Raw genomic sequence first — 20,190 nt, 5'->3', positions numbered from 1 at the left:
GAAAAGAACTCTTTATTACTATCTACATTTCATAAACCTTGTTTTATAACTCTTTACTGTTTTAATTATACAATACTCAACAAATTATTTTCATTACATAACTTAAAGTACATATTCTGTTTCAAAAATGAATCAAATGATTCACATTCTAACTCAGAATATTTGAATTTAAGTAAATAATAAAATTTTTGAATTATCATTTCTTTTGGAAAAATAGAAATTTGATGACAAAAATTCAACTTTTATCAGTATATTGTCTCTCTTAATTCTTAAAATCTTTTGACTATTGTCTTTAATCGATTAATATTACCCTATTTTATAATCTATATATATCTAAATTTGTTTTGTAACTCCAATAATATAATAAAGAGAATATTGGGGATATTCTATAAAAATTTCATTCTTAAAAGTCTTTTTGAAAATGCCATGAGGATTAATCGAATTTATAACAAGTTAATTCATGAATTTCAGAGAATTCTAATCATCATTTTTGAATATTGTTCAATAAAGATTTGACTTGTTAACTCCTTTTAGTTCATTATTATATAATAAATTGTACTGATTCCAGTTCTTCAATTATTTCTATAATTAACATTATAGCATAAATGATATGAACAAAAGGATGATCATTATTTATTATATCGCTAGTTTAATAAGTAGGTAAGATTATTATGATTCCTTGAGAATATGCAGTACTCATTTCTATTTTTATTAATTTTATAATTATACCAGATATTTTTTGAAGTGTATGAGTGATATTAGTTTAGGGATACAGTACAACATTTAATAACTTAATAAGTCCTCGCTAATAAAGTGCTAGAAAATAATTCACTTAATAATAAGTTAAATACTTCTACAATTCAAATATATTCGCAGATAGACAACAGAACTACGATCCCACTCAATTCGACAGAAGCCAGATTATCAAAGAGGCCAAAACTCAAAGATAAACATACAGCCCTCCTCTATCCCCGAAAGTCTAGAGAATGGAAAGATCGCCATAACCCTAAGTAGAGTTGGATATCATAACTGGAATGCCAATAACTGAGAGGTAGAGCCTATTAAGCAAGAAGCCTATGACAAAGCAAATGGCAGAAAAGCAAGAGTCAAATTGGGAGAATAAAACACAAAAAAAGAAGGAATCGGAGAGTCAATAAGGGGATAAGAAATATGCTTCTTTATATTTTGATAACAAAGTATATTGATGCTCATATTATAGAAATAATATGAATAATGGTTAAAATAGAATAAAGAATATGAGGACATCAATTATTTTCACAAGAAATAGCCAAATTCAACTAATAGTGTGGTTAAAGGGGATGGGAATAGTTATTTTAAGATTCACGGGAAATAATGCAATCAATCTTAACATAAATGATAATAATTTGTACTTTATATTCAAAATTAAATCTATAGCTCTCTTTGTGTATGATTTTAAAAATATGATCGAAATAAATTATTAATACAGTTCATTAATTATTATAATGAATAATGATAATAATAATAATCCAAACAACAACAACAACAACCAGCATAACTTTCTCTCGCCATTTCCTCATCCACTTTAAGAACTAGAGTCATTTTTAGAGATAGGATCCTAGTTTTAATTAAACTAATTTCTAAACTTCTATTCCTTTGGAGATTAGCGAGGAAGATCATTTTTACCGATAAGTGGCTTTCCTTCGAGGCCCTCTAATTAGGATGATGAAATTATGTTTTACTTTTAAAATCAAAATAGACGAGAACCCTCATCTCCAAGGTTAAAATTTTAATAAATTCAGATAAAAGAACTCCAACCTCGATAAATATATGTAAAAGCGAACGATTCCAATTCAGAATGAGGAATTAAACAAAAATGAACCCTACATAAAAGTTACTGTGTTGAGAAATATAAACTACCCAAATACAAATCATTCAAATGAATACTTCATAAATTAACATGGGTAAATTTTACAAGGAATTTTTAGTCTCATAGGCTCTCATAAGATTGCTGACTCTGAGGACATCCTTATAGGAAGATCTCATCGAACAGATGTCTATCCAAATGATATAAGTAAGAACTCATCATCTAAGCTTTTAGCCCTTCCAGAAGATAGAATAATCTCAAGAATTCATTGTAAATTAGTCTGCAAACACTACTTCAGAAAAGAACAAAAAATTAAACTCATCTACAAATTAGCAATTTAAAGCATACGAACTTCATCCAATTCCTCATTGCCTAAAAGAGCCTTATCGATTATTTCTTAATTTTTGGAGTACATTTATTTACTAATTTTTAGATGTCCAAGACATGCCTACGTTTAAGATTTAGGTAGTTTGTGTGGAACTCTTTTTAAAATTTAAAAACATGAACCCAATATTATGAAATATGATTAAAAGTATAGTATTGGCAGTGATACAAATTTTAATGTCCAACATTGTGAATCTTATAACGAGAAAGGAATTGAAATAGATGATAATTTCTATAGGTTGTTAAGAAAATTCAATCGTCCAAAGGTAGGCAAACATGAAATTCATTTTAATGATTAATCAATATTCCAAAAGTTTTAGAGGATAAATCCATAAGATGATGATAGCGAAGATACAAAAACTAGACCTGAAGATTTCTATTATAAGCTCAAAGAATACAAAGTAGCCTTTATTTCTATCAAATTCAATGGTTCTGGCATTGATAACGGAAAACATAATAACATTTTTATTCATCTAGAAAATTCGGATTCCATCGAATTTTAAATAGGAAGAGGATAAGAAAACAATGTCAAAATCAATTCCAACACTATATCAAGGAAATAAAGCAGATTTAAATATTCAAAAAGGTATAGTTGCCAATTATTTTAGCCTGAAATCATGGGTAATTTTTGATGGATCCAAAGATAGAGATTCAGCAAATGGCACTTGGGTTTTTTTATCAACAACAGATTAAGCAGAAAAGAAACAAGAATCAGATTTAATTGTCTTAAAAAACAATGCAGAAATAAAAATTAGTGAATTTATTCTGAAAATTGAAATGTTTTAAGGAAAGTAAGAAATTATATGTTAATTTTTATTAGGAAATAAAGTAAAATTAATTAGTAATTACTAAATGAACTAAAAGGTGAATGATTTAAAATAATTATACATATTCATATAAACAATAACTTAAATATTACAATTTAATACTTCTTCACCCTTACTTTTAGTCATCTAAAAATCAGTTTAAAATGACAATATTTAAAATCTTGATTTATAATTTATTATTTGGTTTTACCCTCCTTATTGATGACACCCTTAACTCTTAAAGTTATCTACATTTTTATATAATTTTAGATTTTAAAACTTACAAATTAAATACTCCTACAAAGATTTGGACCTGATATTGCAAAATTTGCCAAAAGAAATATTAAATTTATAATTTATTAATGAATTTTTTATCTCTTATTGATCTGTTTGGAGTGGAGTTGAGATAATAAATTAGCCTTAACGTCAAAAGCCAAAAATCTAAATTAGGAGGAATTATATCTCTTTTTATTTTAGCAGCTAGTTTAGGTTATTTAGCATACATTATGAATGAGTGGATTTCCTTTCGCTTACTTCCCAAGTCAACAAACACAATGAAAGCCAATTTGGCTTCTGAATTATAATACGATGAAGATCAAAAGTTATTTGAATTTTTTTATTGGAAGTACCAAGATTAATAAATTGATCCATTTAACTAATAAAATAACATTCTCACTCCGTTGGGTATTAATTTTGAAAATGGTTTCCCCTCAGCAATATTTTCTTTTCTATCTCAGAATGAATCAATTTCTTATTATGGAACAAAAAAATTTGGATTAAATCAGTTTACGTTGTCTCAAAACAGTAATGGCTCGTCCTTAGAAAATGTGAGAGAATTAATGCTTGTATTAGTTAGATGTGAGAAAAAATATTTAACTGGAAATTAGAGCTGTGCAAGCGAAGAGGAAATTGATAATTTTTTTGATTCTGCTGTGAATTTTATTGCATTCTAGATTCATTTACAATAATTTAATTCAGAAACCTAAGAATTCGAATTCATTAAAAAGTCATACTATTTTTCTATAGACAAAGTAATTTCTTCTTAAAGTTAAGTATTCCTCAAGCAAACCTAGGCTTATATTGACAATGGTGTTTTATTAGGGTCTATAGAATAAGAAACCTTTGTACAAGATGCTAATATATTGACAACATCTGCTTCTATAAATTTCTGGCAAAAAATTCTAGGTATGGACACTTACCTTAATATGATTTTTCGCCTTGATCCTGTATCTCAGGAATTAAAGATAGTGTATCCTAAACTTGGGGAGGTTTTAGCATAAGTGGGTTCAATTGCCAATATTCTTCTGTTGTTGAGGTATGTAATACTCTACTACAATGAGAAATTATTAGAATATAATTTTATAGATTAGGTTTTGAGCTTTTATTTCACTGATTATCAATAAATCAAAAACTCCAAAGTAAATTATGATAAAAAAGCTTGTGCAGTTTTGGTCGAGTAGGCTTAAAAACGACTTGTTTATATTAATATCATATATGAACTGTCAAGAATATAATTGTTCTTGCAGTATCACTTTGGACGTAAAAAGTTATAAGAAAGTCATTCAATGGGCATTCTATTAAAGCCGCCCAATAAAAACTTAAACTAAGATTTAGAGTAAGCATTGGCGTAATGTTAAGAGGAAAATTTAGATGATGAAAATCAAACTTTTCATATTAAAGACTTTTTCTTATTGAGCTAACCAAAAAACAAGTAGAAGTAAGTAGAAGAATAATCTGTTCGTTAGTATGATCCGATAGCTGCTCAGCAAATAAATTCTTAGATTAAATGATGTATTAAAGATGAGATGTCAAGCAATATTTTATATTGTATATATACATTAGAAACATTAATTGTTCTAGTTTGTAATTTATATTAGATAATTTAATGGGTAACTTTTGTAAAAAAGAACAAAATCCAAATAGTTCTTATAGATCGTCAATTTCCTATGAACCAAGAAAAGGAATCTGTATAAAAGAGGGCGTGAATGAGCAGTGTATGTTTGATCGGCACAAAACTCTTTTGGTACCAAGTGTGAGTACAATGATCATCAAAGAAGAACTTGGTAAAGAGACAGGTACATCGAACCCAGATGAAAGTTTAATCAAAGACAGTCATTTAACTTCTTGTACATCAAATTTGAGAAAGAGTTCTATAAGCAATAACACAATCTAATTGTTAAATGTAAATTTTAAAGGATACCTCCACTCTCACAGAATTCGATATCCCAATTCTCGATTGAATGAAGTGATCTGTTGCTAAGAGTGTGGTAATGATTATGACAATTGGTCTGTCGAAAATGTAGATGAGAATTTAATTAAAGTACTCATTTAGCTTTTAAAGTGATAGTTATATCATCCTCTAACTAAATGTTACTTAAAGGTTCAACAAAACAGTAACAATGGCTATATCAATGTGGGTGGAAGTGAAAATGGGGATGTTTGGCAAATTGAAAAATTCAAAGACAACATAAGTAAAATCTACTACTATTGTTTAGGAATACGACACTTAGACTCTGGGTAATATTTGTAAACAAATGCCAACTTATGCAATTCTGAAGGTTTATTTGTAGTTTCTTTACTAAGTATTGATTCTGGTAAGCCTGAAGATACTTGCACTCTTTGGAAAGCAATTGAAATTCAATGATAATGTTTTATTAATATCAAAAGTTGGTTTCAACTTCTTCTCATTCTTCTGTCTCTTTTTGATGGATCCTATCCGTTTCCTACACAATTTTAATCTTAATATGTATAAATGTTAGGGAATGGTTATTTATCCTCGGCTTTTCTATTCTCTTCTGTCAAGTGATCAGCGAATTTCTAAGAAATATGAGAGTTCTAATTACTGATAAATGTTTTCTTGCTTGGTTAGCCGATGTTTCCTCCTTTTTCTATCCCCCCAAATCAGTGTTAGGTAGGCAGGATTCGCCTTACAGATATATAAAATCATACCTGGTTTCATAGTTAAATTGTGACCCAGTTGATGTTTGCTGTGTCTTAAATGTTAATGTTTGGCTTGAATAACAAAAACAACTAATAATATGAGAATTATTTGTTTAATCATTAATATATATATTATTATTCTTAATCAATTTAAAATGCAGCTCTCGTATGTTGGTATCATGTACTTTATGTTTATGTAAGCATCCTATTAAATAATCCATCAAACACTTACTTCTCCTCCTGTTTATTCAAAAAGTTCAAGTGTTTCCTATATTAAATCCCCAACATTGACTCTCTTCCTTTGATTATACTCAATTTTATCCCCTATATTTGAATTATTGTTTTTATATAAGTTCATTATTGGTAACAATTATCTGTAATAAGGTACTAATATATATATATATGTAATGCTCACCTAACGCTTCGCCCACCATTTCTCCACTCAATACAAGTTTCTGTAAAACTTTTAATTACACTTCCATAATGTTTATATCTCTTGTGTTTAAATTAGCTATCGAAATAGAAGATTGCTTTTACTTTTAATTGGAATAATCAATTATGGAATTACGGGCAATATCTTATTACCCCCACTCTCAAGTAAACCATACGTGCCCAAAATGGCTAAGAATCTGTAAGGATCCATTTTTTCCTATTGATTTAATAAAGTGGTCATACCCTTAATCCATCAAAGAAGATGGGCAAATAATGGTGATAGTCTAATTATTCTGGGGATATCTTCCAGATGATTCTGTTGACACTCCCTTAATGATCAACCTATCAATATAACTGTGTATGAGTTACCTTAATTGGTAAATCTCCTCTATCGTAATATCTCCTGAAATCTGAAACTGTAATTGTTCTTTAATCATAGGCTCCTGCTTTTGGTGGTGCTGGCTTATACTCTTCCTTCTTTAATAATTATGAACTTGTTCTTCCCCCTGTTCCCTAATGAGTCCCTTAATATTTATCTAAAATGCTAAATCACCATTCTTACTAGTAATCAAGGCATTTTAAGTGGTCTCATGAACAGGTTCCATCACTTTTTGCTTGTTGGCTTTCTCCTTTGGGATGTATTCCTTTGGAAAATCCCCAAATGGTGAATGAGGATTCTTGGGAGCATAGGGTGTCTTCCATGCCTTGTAATTCTAAAAGGTTTTGGAATAACAAAATACTTGATTTTCTTGTTTTTTTAGTATATTTTTTAAATGATCTTCGACAATCTATTAAGATGCCAAATTCTCTTTTCTTCCAACTGATTATCCTTATATTTTGGGTAGCATTTAATTATTTAATTTTTATTTATGCAATAATTCTAAACCTCCATCCTTGATAAAGACATGCTTTTGTAAACTGATGGTTCTCTCTATGTAGGAACCATTATTAGAGGAAATCTCCAAGGCTTTGGTTTGCTAATAAACCCCGACGGATGTAAATAACAACCAATATAATTTAGCATATTATTATGGGGAATTCAAAGACTCTGAGCCAATTAACATTGGAATCTACAAGTTGTAGAATTCGTGTATTAAATTGCATTTTGATGACAATTCAAATTTGATCGACTCTGAGAATATACATAATAAAAGTTTCCTCTATAAAGTAATCCCTTTTAAAAACAACTCCTATGGCGATAAAATACTAATCAAAAGGTTTACTAACATGATAACCTACGGACTCACAAAGAAAGGGGAATATGATGGGTTCTGCGTTCAGCATTACAAAAATGGAGATACCTTCTATGGGTAAATAATTAAAGGTAAGAGAGAAGGCGATGCCATTGAATTCAAAAGTAAAAAATAATAATGGTTCTGGCTAATCTACAAGGAAGACGTCGTATAATAATAAAAGTTTTATGGAGACAATTTTGTGCCAAGAGATTTAATTAGTAATTATACCTTTTGATTTAATTTTAGCTGAATTATTTGGTTAGATACATAACAAAATACCCAATCACTCTCGAGTTGTGTCATTAGCTAACATTCAATTTAATATTAATAATATAATTCTTAATATGAATCTGGAAAATTCAATTAAAGAAGAAGTGGAAAAGGGTGAAAACAAGGGAGCCCGATAGTTTGCAAACTCATTCGAAGAAGATTAAGTGCAATTTGATGATAACGAATAATTCAAAGAACTCTAAGAGTTTCAGAATGATAATTTGAGCAAACTCACTCAAACAGAAATCGAATAAGCTAAAATTAGAATTGGCAGAAGCACAAGTTGCTTAGTTAGTTCTACTGATAATCCTTAATGTACTTCGAATATTAGAGACATGGTCAAAACAAAAATCATAATTAAACGATCTACTTCTCCCATACTAACTACAATTAGACCCTTATTTTCTGTGATAAGAGTTTGAATATTTATTATTGAGTGTTTTCTTGTTTGTCTAAATTTTATTATAAAAAGACTAAGGTATACTTTTCCTTATTAATATTACATAAATAATTATGTTCAAAGTCAAGATTCTCCAATTATTTGATTCCTTTGTATTAAATACAGTCGGGCCATACTATAGGAGAATTGGAAAAAGCCTCCTCTCACAAGGAAATGATATCCTTGGAAGCGAAGCCAGCGATGATCGTTTAGTGTAGTGTTTGAGAAAAGTGCAAGCTAATGGTTAAACTCCATAAATCAGTGAAGCATTATTTACTGCCCCTAATTCAGTTTTAGTTGGAAATGTTATTTTAAAGCAGAAGTATTATTAGAAATGTTCATCGTTAGCTCCTCTGTCTGGTATGGTGCCACTTTGCGTGCTGATTAAAATGCTATAACAGTGGGCAAAAATGCCTTAATACAAGATAATGTCTATGTCAGGGCAACATAACCAGTGACTTTAGGAAATAACTCTTACGTAGGACCAAATTCAAATTTATAAGGTTGTTTAATTGGTGATGATGCATTTATTGGAATGGGATCAACAATTAAATAAGGTGCTTCTGTCTAAGGAATTGTCGCAGCAGGATCTCTTGTACCAGAAGGCACTCAAATTAAATAAGGAGAGGTTTGGGCTGGGTCTCCTGCCAAATATTTAAGAGATATCACACCTCAAGAATTGCAAATCCTTAGAGAATATAAATAGGAATTATTGGAATTAGCATAAGTTCATGGTGAAGAAACTTCAAAGAGTTTCAGACAAGTATTTTCAATGTTCATCTTAGGTTGTCATTGACACAGATGAGAGACTAATAAAATAATAAAGAGGAACTGAAGAGGAGGCTCTTTAAAAAGTAGCTGAGTTGAATTTCCCTCTGGAATATGAGGATGAAGAATTCATCGAATAGAGAGTGTTTATGAAATAATAACCACCAATGTTTATGGACTCTGAAAATCTTTTTAGTCAACAAGAGCAATATGAATAAGATCTAAGTTAATTTTCTGAAAGTATTCATAAATCCCAATCTCCTAGATATGTAAAAATATGGCGAAGATTACTAAATTTATGAAGAGGCTAAGAAGTACTTTGAGTAAAACCCATAAGCTAAAGCCAATCAATTCCAACCAAAATCTGAAATCCCTGATGACAAACCTTGGAGCAGGAAATATTGATTTATTAAACATCAAATAAAATTACATCAAAACTCTTTATATTTGCTAGATTATATCATCTATACTAAAATCGGCATTTAAATACTATTTAGAATGTACAATTTATTTAATAATTTATTTATTAAACTAATGATGAATATAAAAGGCCGAGTTTTAATTTTAAATAATAGTAGAAGCAATTCTCTATTATTTAGAATATGACATAAATTTTCGGAGGGTATAACAATTATCGCTGAGTAATACAATAATATCACTATTAATTGATTCATTTTGAATATGTCTTCTCTTTTTTCATTATTCATGATTCACTATTTGTTTTAGATTCTTAATGCAGATTAGTGAACAACAAAGCCCTAGTAAAATAAAAATTTACAGATATCTTTAACAATTTCAAGTAAATATATAAAATTAGAAATAAATATTTATTGAATAGAATTTTTAGTCTTTTTATAATTACAAACACCCACTAGTGATTTTATAGGGCATAAAAAGTAAAATTGTAATAATAATATTTACTTATTTCTTATTATTAATGCAATATTGTTATTATTATCAGTTTATATTAGTTCGGAATAATTAGGATGATCGATGTTGATAAATAAATAAAGTAATACTCAGGAATGATACAAATCTACGTTAGTTAGTACTTGAGATGATTTTTCTATTCCTCAATTTTAAGTTTTTGAAAAAAAAACAGAAAAATAATTTAATCTTGCTTACATGCTTTAGACAAAAAAAAGAGCAAGAATATGCCACAAATACATATAAAAAATAGAAAGAATTAATCAATTTTTGCATTTTCTTAAGAAAAAAAAAATCATCAGATTGTTTGATTATATTATCAGAAACTTAGTATTATATCAGAGAGCAGTCAGTTTTTAGTAACAGAAAGAGAATTTTTATACCTTAATAATGAAAATAAATGTAAAAAAGTGTTAAAATAAATGAAAAAGCTGATGATTAGAAGCATAATATATTCGTTTGAATAAATTATACATTAAAAACAAATATGGTTATTATAATGTATACTAAATAATAACCACAACTAATACAGGATGTTATGTCATGGCAAAATTTCAATATAAAATGTATTTTAAATTTATTATTCTAATTTTTACTTGCATAAAAAATCTTAGAAATATATTTATTTGTTGATTTTATATCATTGAAAGATCAGAAAAAAAAATAAAATAGTTTTTATTGTTAGAATGTCATCAGAAAAGGGAGTTTATATTACTAATTAAAAATATGCAGCTATTCCGCAGTCCAATAATGCGAAAAGAGGAATGCATAAATTATATTAGATATCTATTGTATAAAAAGAGTATACTTGATTTTATTGAGACTATAAGATTAAAATTAGAATATTAAAATATTTATGAATATTATTTTGATTTCCTTAATTGCCTCAATTCAAGCACTTCCATTATACTTGGGAATCTTTGCAAATGATTAATCAGAATCGAGAGTTTACATGAGATTAAAAGTATTGGATGCAGTTAAAATATTGATGAATCGCTACCCTTAAGATTAAGATGTTTAATGTAAGAAATTAACTAATTAAAGATATGTACTATGAACTAACTAATAATAAAACATACAGATCTCCTCCTAATCTTCACATCACAACATTTTATATAGGAGATAATAAAGATGCAGAATAATCAGAGTATTATAAAAATTTCAAAGTAAATCTCCCATAAGAAATGTAAATTTATGCCGTAGCCTTATTGCCAAAGAGAGTTATCGCATGTGTTGTTAGGAGAGAGGATTATGCAGTGCCTATAGAAAACAAATTCCCTCACATGACAACTTTAGTGGGAAATTGGACAGCTGTTGATTCTAATATATTCATGGCTAATTTATTTGATGACTATGGACCATTGAATAATATTTATTATAGCTTATTCGAGTAATCAGAAATAAAAGTTTACAGCACTCTAATAAATGGAAAAGGAGAAAAGAATCTACCTGCATATGTAGTTAAAATGCCATTTAGCATTGATGGATCAACCTAATATGGGTTTCAATGATTTTTAATTTATAGAAATAATTAGATTTGTTAATTATCATTACAGATTTCTAAACTGTTAAGCCACTTTTTCCATTTCTTAATTATTTAATGATTTTCCAACCAAATCTATTTTTAAAGGAGCCAAACATGAATCAACGACATCTTATAAATCAATTGAACTATCAACTTTGAATTCATTGAAGATTTATCCCACAAATGATTTTTAAGGAATTATTTTTGAAGCATTGTCATGTACGCATTTCCATATTGCCAAATCATATTTTAGAGGAACACTCCACCATCTTTAAGTTAAACTATAAATGAATCCTGGTCTTACAATGATAGGATTCAGCTATTATTGCTAAAAATGCTAATCTTCATGAATACTTGATAGAGATTCTAAATATGTTATTCTACTTCTTATTTGGTGGTTAGGTATCTTTTTAAAAAGGGTGGATGAGCAGAACCGCTCACATAAACAAACTTTACATTTGTATTGATCAATTCTTTCACAACATTTAAAGCAGTGTCTCTATTCATTTATTCATAAGTCCCTTGATCACCTCTAAATTAGTCAATATGAAATATACGGTTTTTTATTGTTTAAAACTGATGAGTCGATTAGTGTTCCAATAGTGTGAATTACAATATCACTTTTTTATAAAACATCTTTAAATTCATGTGCTTTCATTGCATCACCTTTAATCCAGTTTACCTCTCTAGTCCAATTTTATTGGTTTGTTGGTTATCCACTTCTAGAGACTCCATTCACTATTGCCCCATATTATAGAGCATTTTTGATTACATTAGATCCTACATATCCAGATGATCCTATAACTGTGATAACCTTGCCACTTAATGGTTTAAACATTAAATAATTTAATTAATAATCCTTCATTGTTCTATCATTCAGAATTATATTATTCTCAAACTCTTACAAGTTTAATAAATTAATTCTGGTTATAATGAGAAAAAGAGTTATAATATTTATTCATTTTATTGAAGTCTGATTTATCACTAAATTAAAAGAGCAAAAGTATTTTTTGATGAATAGTTTATAAATAAAATAACGAGAAATATGTTAGTAAAAGGTTTTTCTTATTGAAGGAATAATTTAGATTAAAATAATAAGATAAAAAATGGAACTAATCAATTTAATACTGATAAAGGGAATATACTAATTATATAAATAGGTCAAATAAAAATAATATATTAAAAATTAGATGAAAATTCATTTTGTATATGGGATTTTTTGAAAACATTATTAATCAATACATCATTTATAATTATGAGGTGTAACCATGAAGTTAACTAAACCAGTCTCCTGATCCTTTTTATACTTTCTAAATGCACTTGGACTGTAACCACCAATTCCGAATTTACTTGTTGGGGATTTGTAATCCTTTTAAATTTCAAAAGCCTCTCCAATATTGATTTCCAAATCTGAATCTTGTGAGACCTATTAGTTATATATATATTTATCGGCATTGGCATCTAAGATTGATTTAGAAGTTTACTTATTTTTTGCTATAATTACTAGGCAATGCTATCAAGGTTTTTCTCTCTGCATTAAGTGTAAGGTTTGGTGATGACAATAGGAACAAAATTAGATTTACTCAAGGGATTATTATCATCATGCAAGCCTAATTCTTCATGATATGGATTAGTGGGTTTTTAAAAGAATATCTGTCTGGGAGTCAAAACAGGGAAGGCTGGAGTCATTTGCTGATTGTTGGGACTATTGGTTCCCTGATAATCATAGATGTATTGTTAATGATAATTGTTGGAGGACTATTGCTATAGGTTTATTAGGATAGTCGTACTTCTTCATTGTCCTGTTGGATTTCGAATTCATCACGAATGATATTGAAGAGAGGACCTTTTTTGGTTCTGATGCATATATCTATGTAATCTTCTTTATCAATGTGCTATAGATGAGATGAAAATTCTACCACTTTCTTTTTTGCATTTAGTCTAGAAGATCTCTTCAAAGGAACGTAATTACTAACTTCTTCGTATTTGTAATCACTAGTATAATCATCGTCGTCATCGTCATCATCTATTCTGCTTTTTCTCTTCTTGTGGTTTTTCTTCTTTAATTTTAATCTGCTTTCTCTTTGCTTTGTGTAAAGAGCACTGAGGATAATTGCAAGAAATACTTGAATTCCATAATTTTGTCAATTAATTGCTTGAATTTCTCCTCATTGAATTGATTAATGTGAGATTTCTACTTGGATTAAGCGAATTCTAAGATGGAGTCCTGTAATCCTTTGCATGCCTAACATAACTTCTTCATGTGATCATCTTTTAGTTCAGATGGGTTTTTTTCTGCGAGTATAAAAATCTTAGACAAGACTCCTGGCTTGATATCCTTGATCTGTTGGGTACCCTTTTCTTTGCTAAATATATAATCATGCGGATTACTATTCTTGTCTCCAATGAGTTTATTGATTCTCCTAAGACTTCTCCTTAAAGTAGAGTAGAAATGATTTTTGATTGCATTATCTGTTCTCCCAGGTAGCAGTTTCGCAATTTCTGCCTAATTATTTATTTAACTATTTTCATACCCACTTATTGCCATGTTCTTTGTGTGCGACAAAGATCACTCTTTCTTCATTTTCACTCCAAGGCTCTTTATTAATTGTTGGATCAAGATGATTATGATACCGTTCTCTACATTATTTTCCAGACCTTCCGAAAAGTCCATAAACTTCTTTCATCTTTTCTGCCACAATTGTCCACTTCTTTATCCCATACTACTTAACTAATTATAGAATCGCCATGTCTTCCTAAAATAGAGCAATCTTAAGGTTACATACTTTTTAATTCCAAGCCTTTCTATCTGTCATATTTAAATAATTAATTAAATAACTTTATCCACAATTTTACTTAAAAATCAGAAAGAACATTCAAGAACTATCAGTATTTAATACCTAAAAACATATTCACTTGAATATATAGTTGTTTATCTTCTTCTAAGATATTAAAATATTATAATATTTTTAAAAGTCAAACTTCTTCAAATATCTGCTCTCTTTATCTTTAATCCATTCAAGAAAGAGTAATAATTAAATAAATGCTAAAATTTATAAGAGCCATTAATTCATGATTAATTATAATTAAAATAAATTCAACAGCAACTTGATTCAGATTTAGGATTCAATTCACTGCCCTTTGGAGTTGTAGTATTAGAGATTAAGGCAATAACCTTTTAGTTTTATGGTTGTTGTTTAATTTAAGATGTACTAATTTTAAAACTTTTATAGGCCTACTAATCTTGTTATATAGTGGAATCCTATTTAGCCTTTGCTCCTAATTCAAAGGCTGTTTGAAAAGCCTCCTTAAGACCTTCTCCAGTTTTGGAGGAAGTTAATAGCATAGGAAAATCATAATTAAAATTAGCTTTCCATGCATTTTATACTTGTTAAAGTTACTCTTAAGTATATTTGGTGGGTAGATCTTTTTTGGTCCCAATAATAATTATTTAAATATTTTACGGGCCTTCTTCTCTTAGCAATTAGATCCAGGTGGCAACATTTTCGAGAGAATTGGACTCACTCAAATCAAAGCAAATCATTGCTGTATTTGCATCCTATAAATATCTTCAGGGAATGCATATACTTTGGCTGAAAATTTGACCATCTTAATATAGATTTCCTATCCAGCTGTGTCCCATATAGCAATATCGTAAAGCTGATTGTTAATCTTTACATTTTTCTCCATATTCAAATCAATTCCAATAGTGTTGACAGAATCTGTAGAGAACCTGTCTGTTTTGAATTTGATGATTAAACTTGTTTTGCCAGCATTTGAGTTTCCAAGAAGAATAATTTTTAGATTTTGATTTTCTTCCATATTAGTTGATAAATAATTAATATACATACTTTTCAATCAAAATCCAGTTTACCAATGACTCCATTCAATGGTTTTGTGTCAACTTCTGAAGTGTCATCACTCATAGAACTCACATTGCCTGAGGATGAGGAACTGATGTCTTACTGTTTGCAAATGACAATGGAGAGTCCTCCGAACTTCTTCTTATATTGGTTTTATTAATTAATAGAATTTTGGGTTCCTTCTTGCCTTTCTTGTATAGCAGGCAATTAGTTTGCAGTCGTATTTCTACTGGTGGGGAATGCAAAATGCTTCATCGTTGATTTTCCTTATCTATCTGGAGAGATAGCATCTGTAATTGAATCTTACTTCTTGATTTATTGAATAAATGCCATATTATCAACACTGCCAGCATGTTTTAATTTACTGATTCTGACAGGACTGAGGGATGTACTATTTCTCTTCTTGGGTCTGAGTAGATGAATCCAATCAAATTATAATTGTAGATCATTTTGGCCTAATAATTAAAAAAATGGTTGTTTCAATAGATCATAATTAGGGAATTCATGAGGAGACAGCAACCTGATGGCATGATATAATTATAGGAATTATTCTGGGAATCCCTTTAATTCTCTTTCAGGGACGAATCTCTGTTTTATTTCGTAATAATATTTGAGTTTCTCTGAGCGTTTCACATTAGGTTAAGAAGGCAGAAATTTGCCAGAGGTAATGATGTGTAACAAAACATAGAATAAGGATTCTAGGTCATCTCTGGGACAAGGAACTTAGATATAAAGGATGTTAATTTACATTGTTTTAAATGTGTCCCAATGGATGAGAATTTATTGATATAAAGGTTGAGTTTGTTTTTGTTGTTGAGTAGGATCTTGCCGTTTTTATCCATGTATTTTGAGGAATATTCGAAGTGAGTGAAATAGATATCAGATGAGAGAGTAGTAATTAGATTGGATAATTTTAAGCATCGATGGATTACATTTAAGGAATGCAATTATGAGAGATGAGTAATCTTAACTTAGTTAACACAGCATTACCATTTTCAAAGCAATCAAAGCAGTAGTCTAAATTGAAAATTTACGCTTCATCAATTAAAAACACAATTTCAATGAGGGTCCTGCTTTCTATTGTACAATGTAATGATAAGAGGTTTCTCCTACTTTGAGAATGCCAAATTGGTGAATGTTAGGAGTGATACCATCTTATTTAGAGTATGAATTATACTGTCGCTGGTTTTTTTATATAATCTGCAATAGCACTATGACTGATTAGTAACCTATTTTAATGTGTTCCAAAGTATACTATCTATACTAGTATGTCAGCACTTTTGTGATCATCTTTGACTAGCACTGCATTATAGTAAACAGAGTTTCTACCAGTATAATAAATAGATGTTAGCAAATATTAATCATCTATAATTACGGGTTTATCATTTTTAAGCATTTAGAAACTTAATTAATCTATAATAATTTAATTAACTATTTTTCAAAAATGGACATAGACAGACATATTGCTACACTCCTAAACGGAGGGTGTTTACCAGAGCGAGACCTCAAACTGATCTGCGATAGAGCAAAGGAAATCTTTCTTGAAGAATCCAACGTATAACCGGTACGTGCACCTGTGAATGTGTGTGGAGATATTCATGGTATCATCTTGTTAATAACATCCAGGTTAATTCTACGATTTGCAAGCTCTCATGAAAGAAGGTGGAGATATCTCCTCTGCCAACTACATCTTCATCGGCGACTTCGTTGATCGAGGATATAATTCTGTTGAAACCATGGAGTACCTCTTGTGTTTGAAAGGTAACATGATTATTTTGAATCTTAGTCAAGTACCCTGGCAAGATTATGTTGCTTCGTGGCAATCATGAATCCCGTCAATGCACTCAGGTCTACGGTTTCTATGAAGAGTTGCTTCGTAAATACGGTAATTGCAGTCCATGGAGATTATTTATGGATGTATTCGATTGTCTTCCACTGGCAGCTTTGATCGAGGGTTAAATCCTATGTGTTCACGGTGGTTTATCGCCAGACATGAGAACAATTGACCAAATAAGAACCATTGACAGAAAGGTAAATCAAAATATAATAATTTCTCCCATTTTAGATTGAAATCCCCCATGAAGGACCCTTTTGTGATTTGATGTGGTCTGATCCAGAAGAAGTAGAATACTGGGCTGTGAATTCCAGAGGAGCTGGCTATCTATTCGGAGCTAAGGTGACTAAGGAATTTTGCAGACTCAATGATCTCACACTTATTTGCAGAGCACATCAATTGGTCATGGAAGGCTACAAATATTGGTTCCCAGTAATTCTTTAGTCCTATTTTAGGATTAAAATTTAGTGACTGTCTGGTCTGCTCCCAATTATTGCTATAGATGTGGTAACGTTGCTTCTATTTTGTGTTTGGATGAAAATTTGAATTAAACTTGGAAGACATTCAAAGAAGTTCCTGAAAGTGCCAAAAGCGTCAACCCAAAAAGTGTATTACCCTACTTCTTATGAAGTATATAATATATTTTGATACTTCTTATGAAGTATATAATCATAAAATTAGTATTAATCTATTATGTGATTTTACAATCTCTATCTTTTTCAACACTTGTTTGTTTAATAAAGTAATGAGTGGAGGAACAGCCAATCATGTAAACTGGGATGTGGGCCATTTTTATTTCGAAAACTTTAGAAATAGTTAATTTAATAATGTTATAAAATGCAGTTTATTCGGTGGGATGGCTTGGATCACAGCCAATCATTTCAATCTCCCTTTTACGATATCTTGTTAAGTCAGATGTCGCTGCTCTTTATGCTTCTTAGTTTTTCATTAGACTTTGGTGTATTGCTGCCTTCCTCATCGCCTTTATTTAGTATATTTGATGTTTTAATATCCATAGCAAAATTTTGAGCCTGCAACATCCAATCAAGAATTCCCCGCATGAATTGGCTTAACCATTCCGGTTTTCATTTTCTCTTGTTTTCACTTGCGCTATATTCGAATTTATTCAATTAGCATTGACAATTCACGCAGTAACAATCGTATAAAATATAAGTTAGCCTATTACAGTATCGTTCATTACTTAGCTCTTTACCAATTATTCAGAGCCTTCTTTCGTAGTTGGATCAACAACGTCACTCCCAATACAATATTTTGTTCATTCCTCCTAATGGCTTTAGTCTATTTACTCGAAGATTGGTTAGTACTCATTCCAGGAACTGCATTCTAGAATAAGTATCTTTCAGTTAAAAAATCATTTGATTGGCAACCTCTTGTAATGGTTATTTGTGCAGCAGCTTCTCATACTCTTGGCATTTGGATGTTTAAGGTTTTGTCAATGAAAATGCATTAAACTTAAAAAGCTTTTATCGACAGGGTTTCTTGGTCAAACTACATAGCTGACGAACCAGACAAAATCACTTATAGTCTGTGTGTAGTTAACAGTTTGTTCAGCAAATACTTCGAGGCTCAATTAAGAATACATTGCGAGACAAATTCTATGTAAATTGATGGACTCTCTTAAAAGGAACTACGATCTTTAATCAAGGACTATTTTGATAATCATCTAACTTACAGTTTTCAGTATATGGAGTAATTCAAGATATTCAATTTCAACAAAGAAGGTAATTTAGATGTAATATCTGATAAGCCATTGATGATCCTGCCATTTATAAGGAAGAAGACACTTTACTTAGAAGGTTAATTAGGGAGAAGATCTATGAAATCTAGCTTGAGCATCAAAGATACAAGGAATTATTTGGCTCTGATAAGTATCTCAATCTCTAATTCGAAATTCTATTTGAAGATTATGGTATACATGAGTACATTTGGGATGACGAAACACCTTATATTTAATTGATAATTTCATTTTTTGAGGGAATCTTTTGTTTCTGTGCTGCCTTCTATAACCACGAATACGATGACTTATTTTCAAATGGATACTATGTATCAATGTCCCATGTTTCTTATTATGTATGGATAACTATATTTTTGGGGGTTTTCTAATTGCTAAAAATATTGTACTGATTTAAAAATAATAATGATAGCTCATTTAAAGTGATGTTTCTGTGGAATGTTCAAACCTATTTTTTTAGTGGCATTTTCACTGAGTTAATTGTGGTGTATATTACAATGCTTTGGATTGAACCTGTTGGATATCTATAAGTCTTAGGCTTAATCTTATCTTATAGTATAATGTGTGTATTGTATAGATCTGCTGAAAAAGTGAGAGATCAAAGTAAGCTTAATTTTAATTACATTAGAAAACAAACTCTTCTATTTAAGTTTTATTACTTTCTTGATCAGAGTACAGAAATTTACAGTCAGAGAAGGATCCTAAATAATTCAAATGATGTCTCTTTGTGCAGAAAGATTAAGTCTCAATGAATTTTTGAATGTCTTGGCTCAAATTCTTTGTACTCATGGAATAGTTAGTTATGATTAATTAAGATAAATCAAATTCAGTCATTTTGGAGAGAGTCCTTTCTTTTAATTTTAGATTCCATTTATCTTTCAATCTCAACTTAGATATGAAAACAACATTGAAGATCCCTATCTCCCTGAATTTGATGATGAGCATCTACTTAGAGAAGAGGACAAACAAACAAAGTTTGAAAGGTAATCATACATTCTATTTTAAGATATGTTATTGATAGTAAATATGAGAATGAGAAATAATCAGTGAAGGATGAAGTCAAATAGTAAGTTATGGAGATTAGAAAATTGAATAAATCGAAAATACTGTAAAGCAACATCTAGCAATCAAGAATTGTTTAAATTGATGATCATCAAGAGTGAATTTC

The 20,190-nt window shown here is 29.6% G+C and overlaps 14 protein-coding genes across 14 annotated transcripts; 8 read left to right on the top strand and 6 right to left on the bottom strand. All coding sequences in view use genetic code 6, as the record gives it.

Moving 5' to 3' along the window:
• Positions 1–610: 610 nt before the first annotated feature.
• On the top strand, positions 611–1,378 carry PTMB.158c (hypothetical protein). The annotated part of the gene is made up of 3 exons (XM_001346947.1): positions 611–774; positions 800–1,196; positions 1,220–1,378. The coding sequence occupies 3 exons, from the start codon at positions 611–613 to the stop codon at positions 1,376–1,378; spliced, it is 720 nt and encodes a 239-aa protein (XP_001346983.1).
• Positions 1,379–1,491: 113 nt separating this feature from the next.
• Positions 1,492–3,102, top strand: PTMB.157c (hypothetical protein). Its single annotated transcript, XM_001346946.1, has 6 exons — positions 1,492–1,943; positions 1,968–2,053; positions 2,081–2,255; positions 2,280–2,816; positions 2,839–3,021; positions 3,051–3,102. The coding sequence occupies 6 exons, from the start codon at positions 1,492–1,494 to the stop codon at positions 3,100–3,102; spliced, it is 1,485 nt and encodes a 494-aa protein (XP_001346982.1).
• Positions 3,103–3,398: 296 nt separating this feature from the next.
• Positions 3,399–4,826, top strand: PTMB.156c (hypothetical protein). The annotated part of the gene is made up of 1 exon (XM_001346945.1): positions 3,399–4,826. One exon carries the CDS (start codon positions 3,399–3,401, stop codon positions 4,824–4,826), a length of 1,428 nt encoding a protein of 475 aa, XP_001346981.1.
• A 95-nt stretch (positions 4,827–4,921) lies between these two features.
• Positions 4,922–5,680, top strand: PTMB.155c (hypothetical protein). The annotated part of the gene is made up of 3 exons (XM_001346944.1): positions 4,922–5,356; positions 5,384–5,507; positions 5,532–5,680. The coding sequence occupies 3 exons, from the start codon at positions 4,922–4,924 to the stop codon at positions 5,678–5,680; spliced, it is 708 nt and encodes a 235-aa protein (XP_001346980.1).
• Positions 5,681–5,709: 29 nt separating this feature from the next.
• PTMB.154 (hypothetical protein) lies at positions 5,710–6,097 on the bottom strand. The annotated part of the gene is made up of 3 exons (XM_001346943.1): positions 5,710–5,853; positions 5,880–5,962; positions 5,986–6,097. The coding sequence occupies 3 exons, from the start codon at positions 6,095–6,097 to the stop codon at positions 5,710–5,712; spliced, it is 339 nt and encodes a 112-aa protein (XP_001346979.1).
• Positions 6,098–6,121: 24 nt separating this feature from the next.
• PTMB.153 (hypothetical protein) lies at positions 6,122–7,256 on the bottom strand. The annotated part of the gene is made up of 8 exons (XM_001346942.1): positions 6,122–6,181; positions 6,209–6,363; positions 6,392–6,487; positions 6,514–6,625; positions 6,652–6,750; positions 6,778–6,944; positions 6,971–7,121; positions 7,149–7,256. The coding sequence occupies 8 exons, from the start codon at positions 7,254–7,256 to the stop codon at positions 6,122–6,124; spliced, it is 948 nt and encodes a 315-aa protein (XP_001346978.1).
• Positions 7,257–7,277: 21 nt separating this feature from the next.
• PTMB.152c (hypothetical protein) lies at positions 7,278–8,335 on the top strand. The annotated part of the gene is made up of 3 exons (XM_001346941.1): positions 7,278–7,404; positions 7,430–7,861; positions 7,890–8,335. 3 exons carry the CDS (start codon positions 7,278–7,280, stop codon positions 8,333–8,335), a joined length of 1,005 nt encoding a protein of 334 aa, XP_001346977.1.
• Positions 8,336–8,426: 91 nt separating this feature from the next.
• On the top strand, positions 8,427–9,525 carry PTMB.151c (Carbonic anhydrase/acetlytransferase). The annotated part of the gene is made up of 4 exons (XM_001346940.1): positions 8,427–8,674; positions 8,701–9,115; positions 9,138–9,360; positions 9,386–9,525. The coding sequence occupies 4 exons, from the start codon at positions 8,427–8,429 to the stop codon at positions 9,523–9,525; spliced, it is 1,026 nt and encodes a 341-aa protein (XP_001346976.1).
• A 2,069-nt stretch (positions 9,526–11,594) lies between these two features.
• Positions 11,595–12,410, bottom strand: PTMB.150 (Oxidoreductase). The annotated part of the gene is made up of 3 exons (XM_001346939.1): positions 11,595–11,900; positions 11,927–12,104; positions 12,130–12,410. 3 exons carry the CDS (start codon positions 12,408–12,410, stop codon positions 11,595–11,597), a joined length of 765 nt encoding a protein of 254 aa, XP_001346975.1.
• A 405-nt stretch (positions 12,411–12,815) lies between these two features.
• PTMB.149 (Myb-related protein) lies at positions 12,816–14,388 on the bottom strand. The annotated part of the gene is made up of 6 exons (XM_001346938.1): positions 12,816–13,033; positions 13,057–13,336; positions 13,363–13,675; positions 13,699–14,078; positions 14,107–14,328; positions 14,359–14,388. The coding sequence occupies 6 exons, from the start codon at positions 14,386–14,388 to the stop codon at positions 12,816–12,818; spliced, it is 1,443 nt and encodes a 480-aa protein (XP_001346974.1).
• Positions 14,389–14,669: 281 nt separating this feature from the next.
• Positions 14,670–15,394, bottom strand: PTMB.148 (GTP-binding protein). The annotated part of the gene is made up of 3 exons (XM_001346937.1): positions 14,670–14,784; positions 14,812–15,131; positions 15,161–15,394. 3 exons carry the CDS (start codon positions 15,392–15,394, stop codon positions 14,670–14,672), a joined length of 669 nt encoding a protein of 222 aa, XP_001346973.1.
• Positions 15,395–15,426: 32 nt separating this feature from the next.
• On the bottom strand, positions 15,427–16,831 carry PTMB.147 (Protein kinase). The annotated part of the gene is made up of 5 exons (XM_001346936.1): positions 15,427–16,157; positions 16,184–16,400; positions 16,426–16,589; positions 16,613–16,664; positions 16,691–16,831. The coding sequence occupies 5 exons, from the start codon at positions 16,829–16,831 to the stop codon at positions 15,427–15,429; spliced, it is 1,305 nt and encodes a 434-aa protein (XP_001346972.1).
• Positions 16,832–16,879: 48 nt separating this feature from the next.
• On the top strand, positions 16,880–17,898 carry PTMB.146c (Protein phosphatase). The annotated part of the gene is made up of 5 exons (XM_001346935.1): positions 16,880–17,036; positions 17,062–17,196; positions 17,222–17,466; positions 17,501–17,701; positions 17,725–17,898. The coding sequence occupies 5 exons, from the start codon at positions 16,880–16,882 to the stop codon at positions 17,896–17,898; spliced, it is 912 nt and encodes a 303-aa protein (XP_001346971.1).
• Positions 17,899–18,096: 198 nt separating this feature from the next.
• PTMB.145c (hypothetical protein) lies at positions 18,097–20,185 on the top strand. The annotated part of the gene is made up of 7 exons (XM_001346934.1): positions 18,097–18,260; positions 18,288–18,420; positions 18,444–19,011; positions 19,038–19,407; positions 19,435–19,625; positions 19,651–20,005; positions 20,029–20,185. 7 exons carry the CDS (start codon positions 18,097–18,099, stop codon positions 20,183–20,185), a joined length of 1,938 nt encoding a protein of 645 aa, XP_001346970.1.
• Positions 20,186–20,190: the final 5 nt, after the last annotated feature.

The sequence above is a fragment of the Paramecium tetraurelia genome, assembly GCF_000141845.1.
Source record: "Paramecium tetraurelia macronuclear, complete genome".
NCBI lineage: Eukaryota > Ciliophora > Oligohymenophorea > Peniculida > Parameciidae > Paramecium > Paramecium tetraurelia.
Note: the sequence above shows the minus strand (reverse complement) of the source record. Positions and strands in the feature narration are given on the sequence as shown.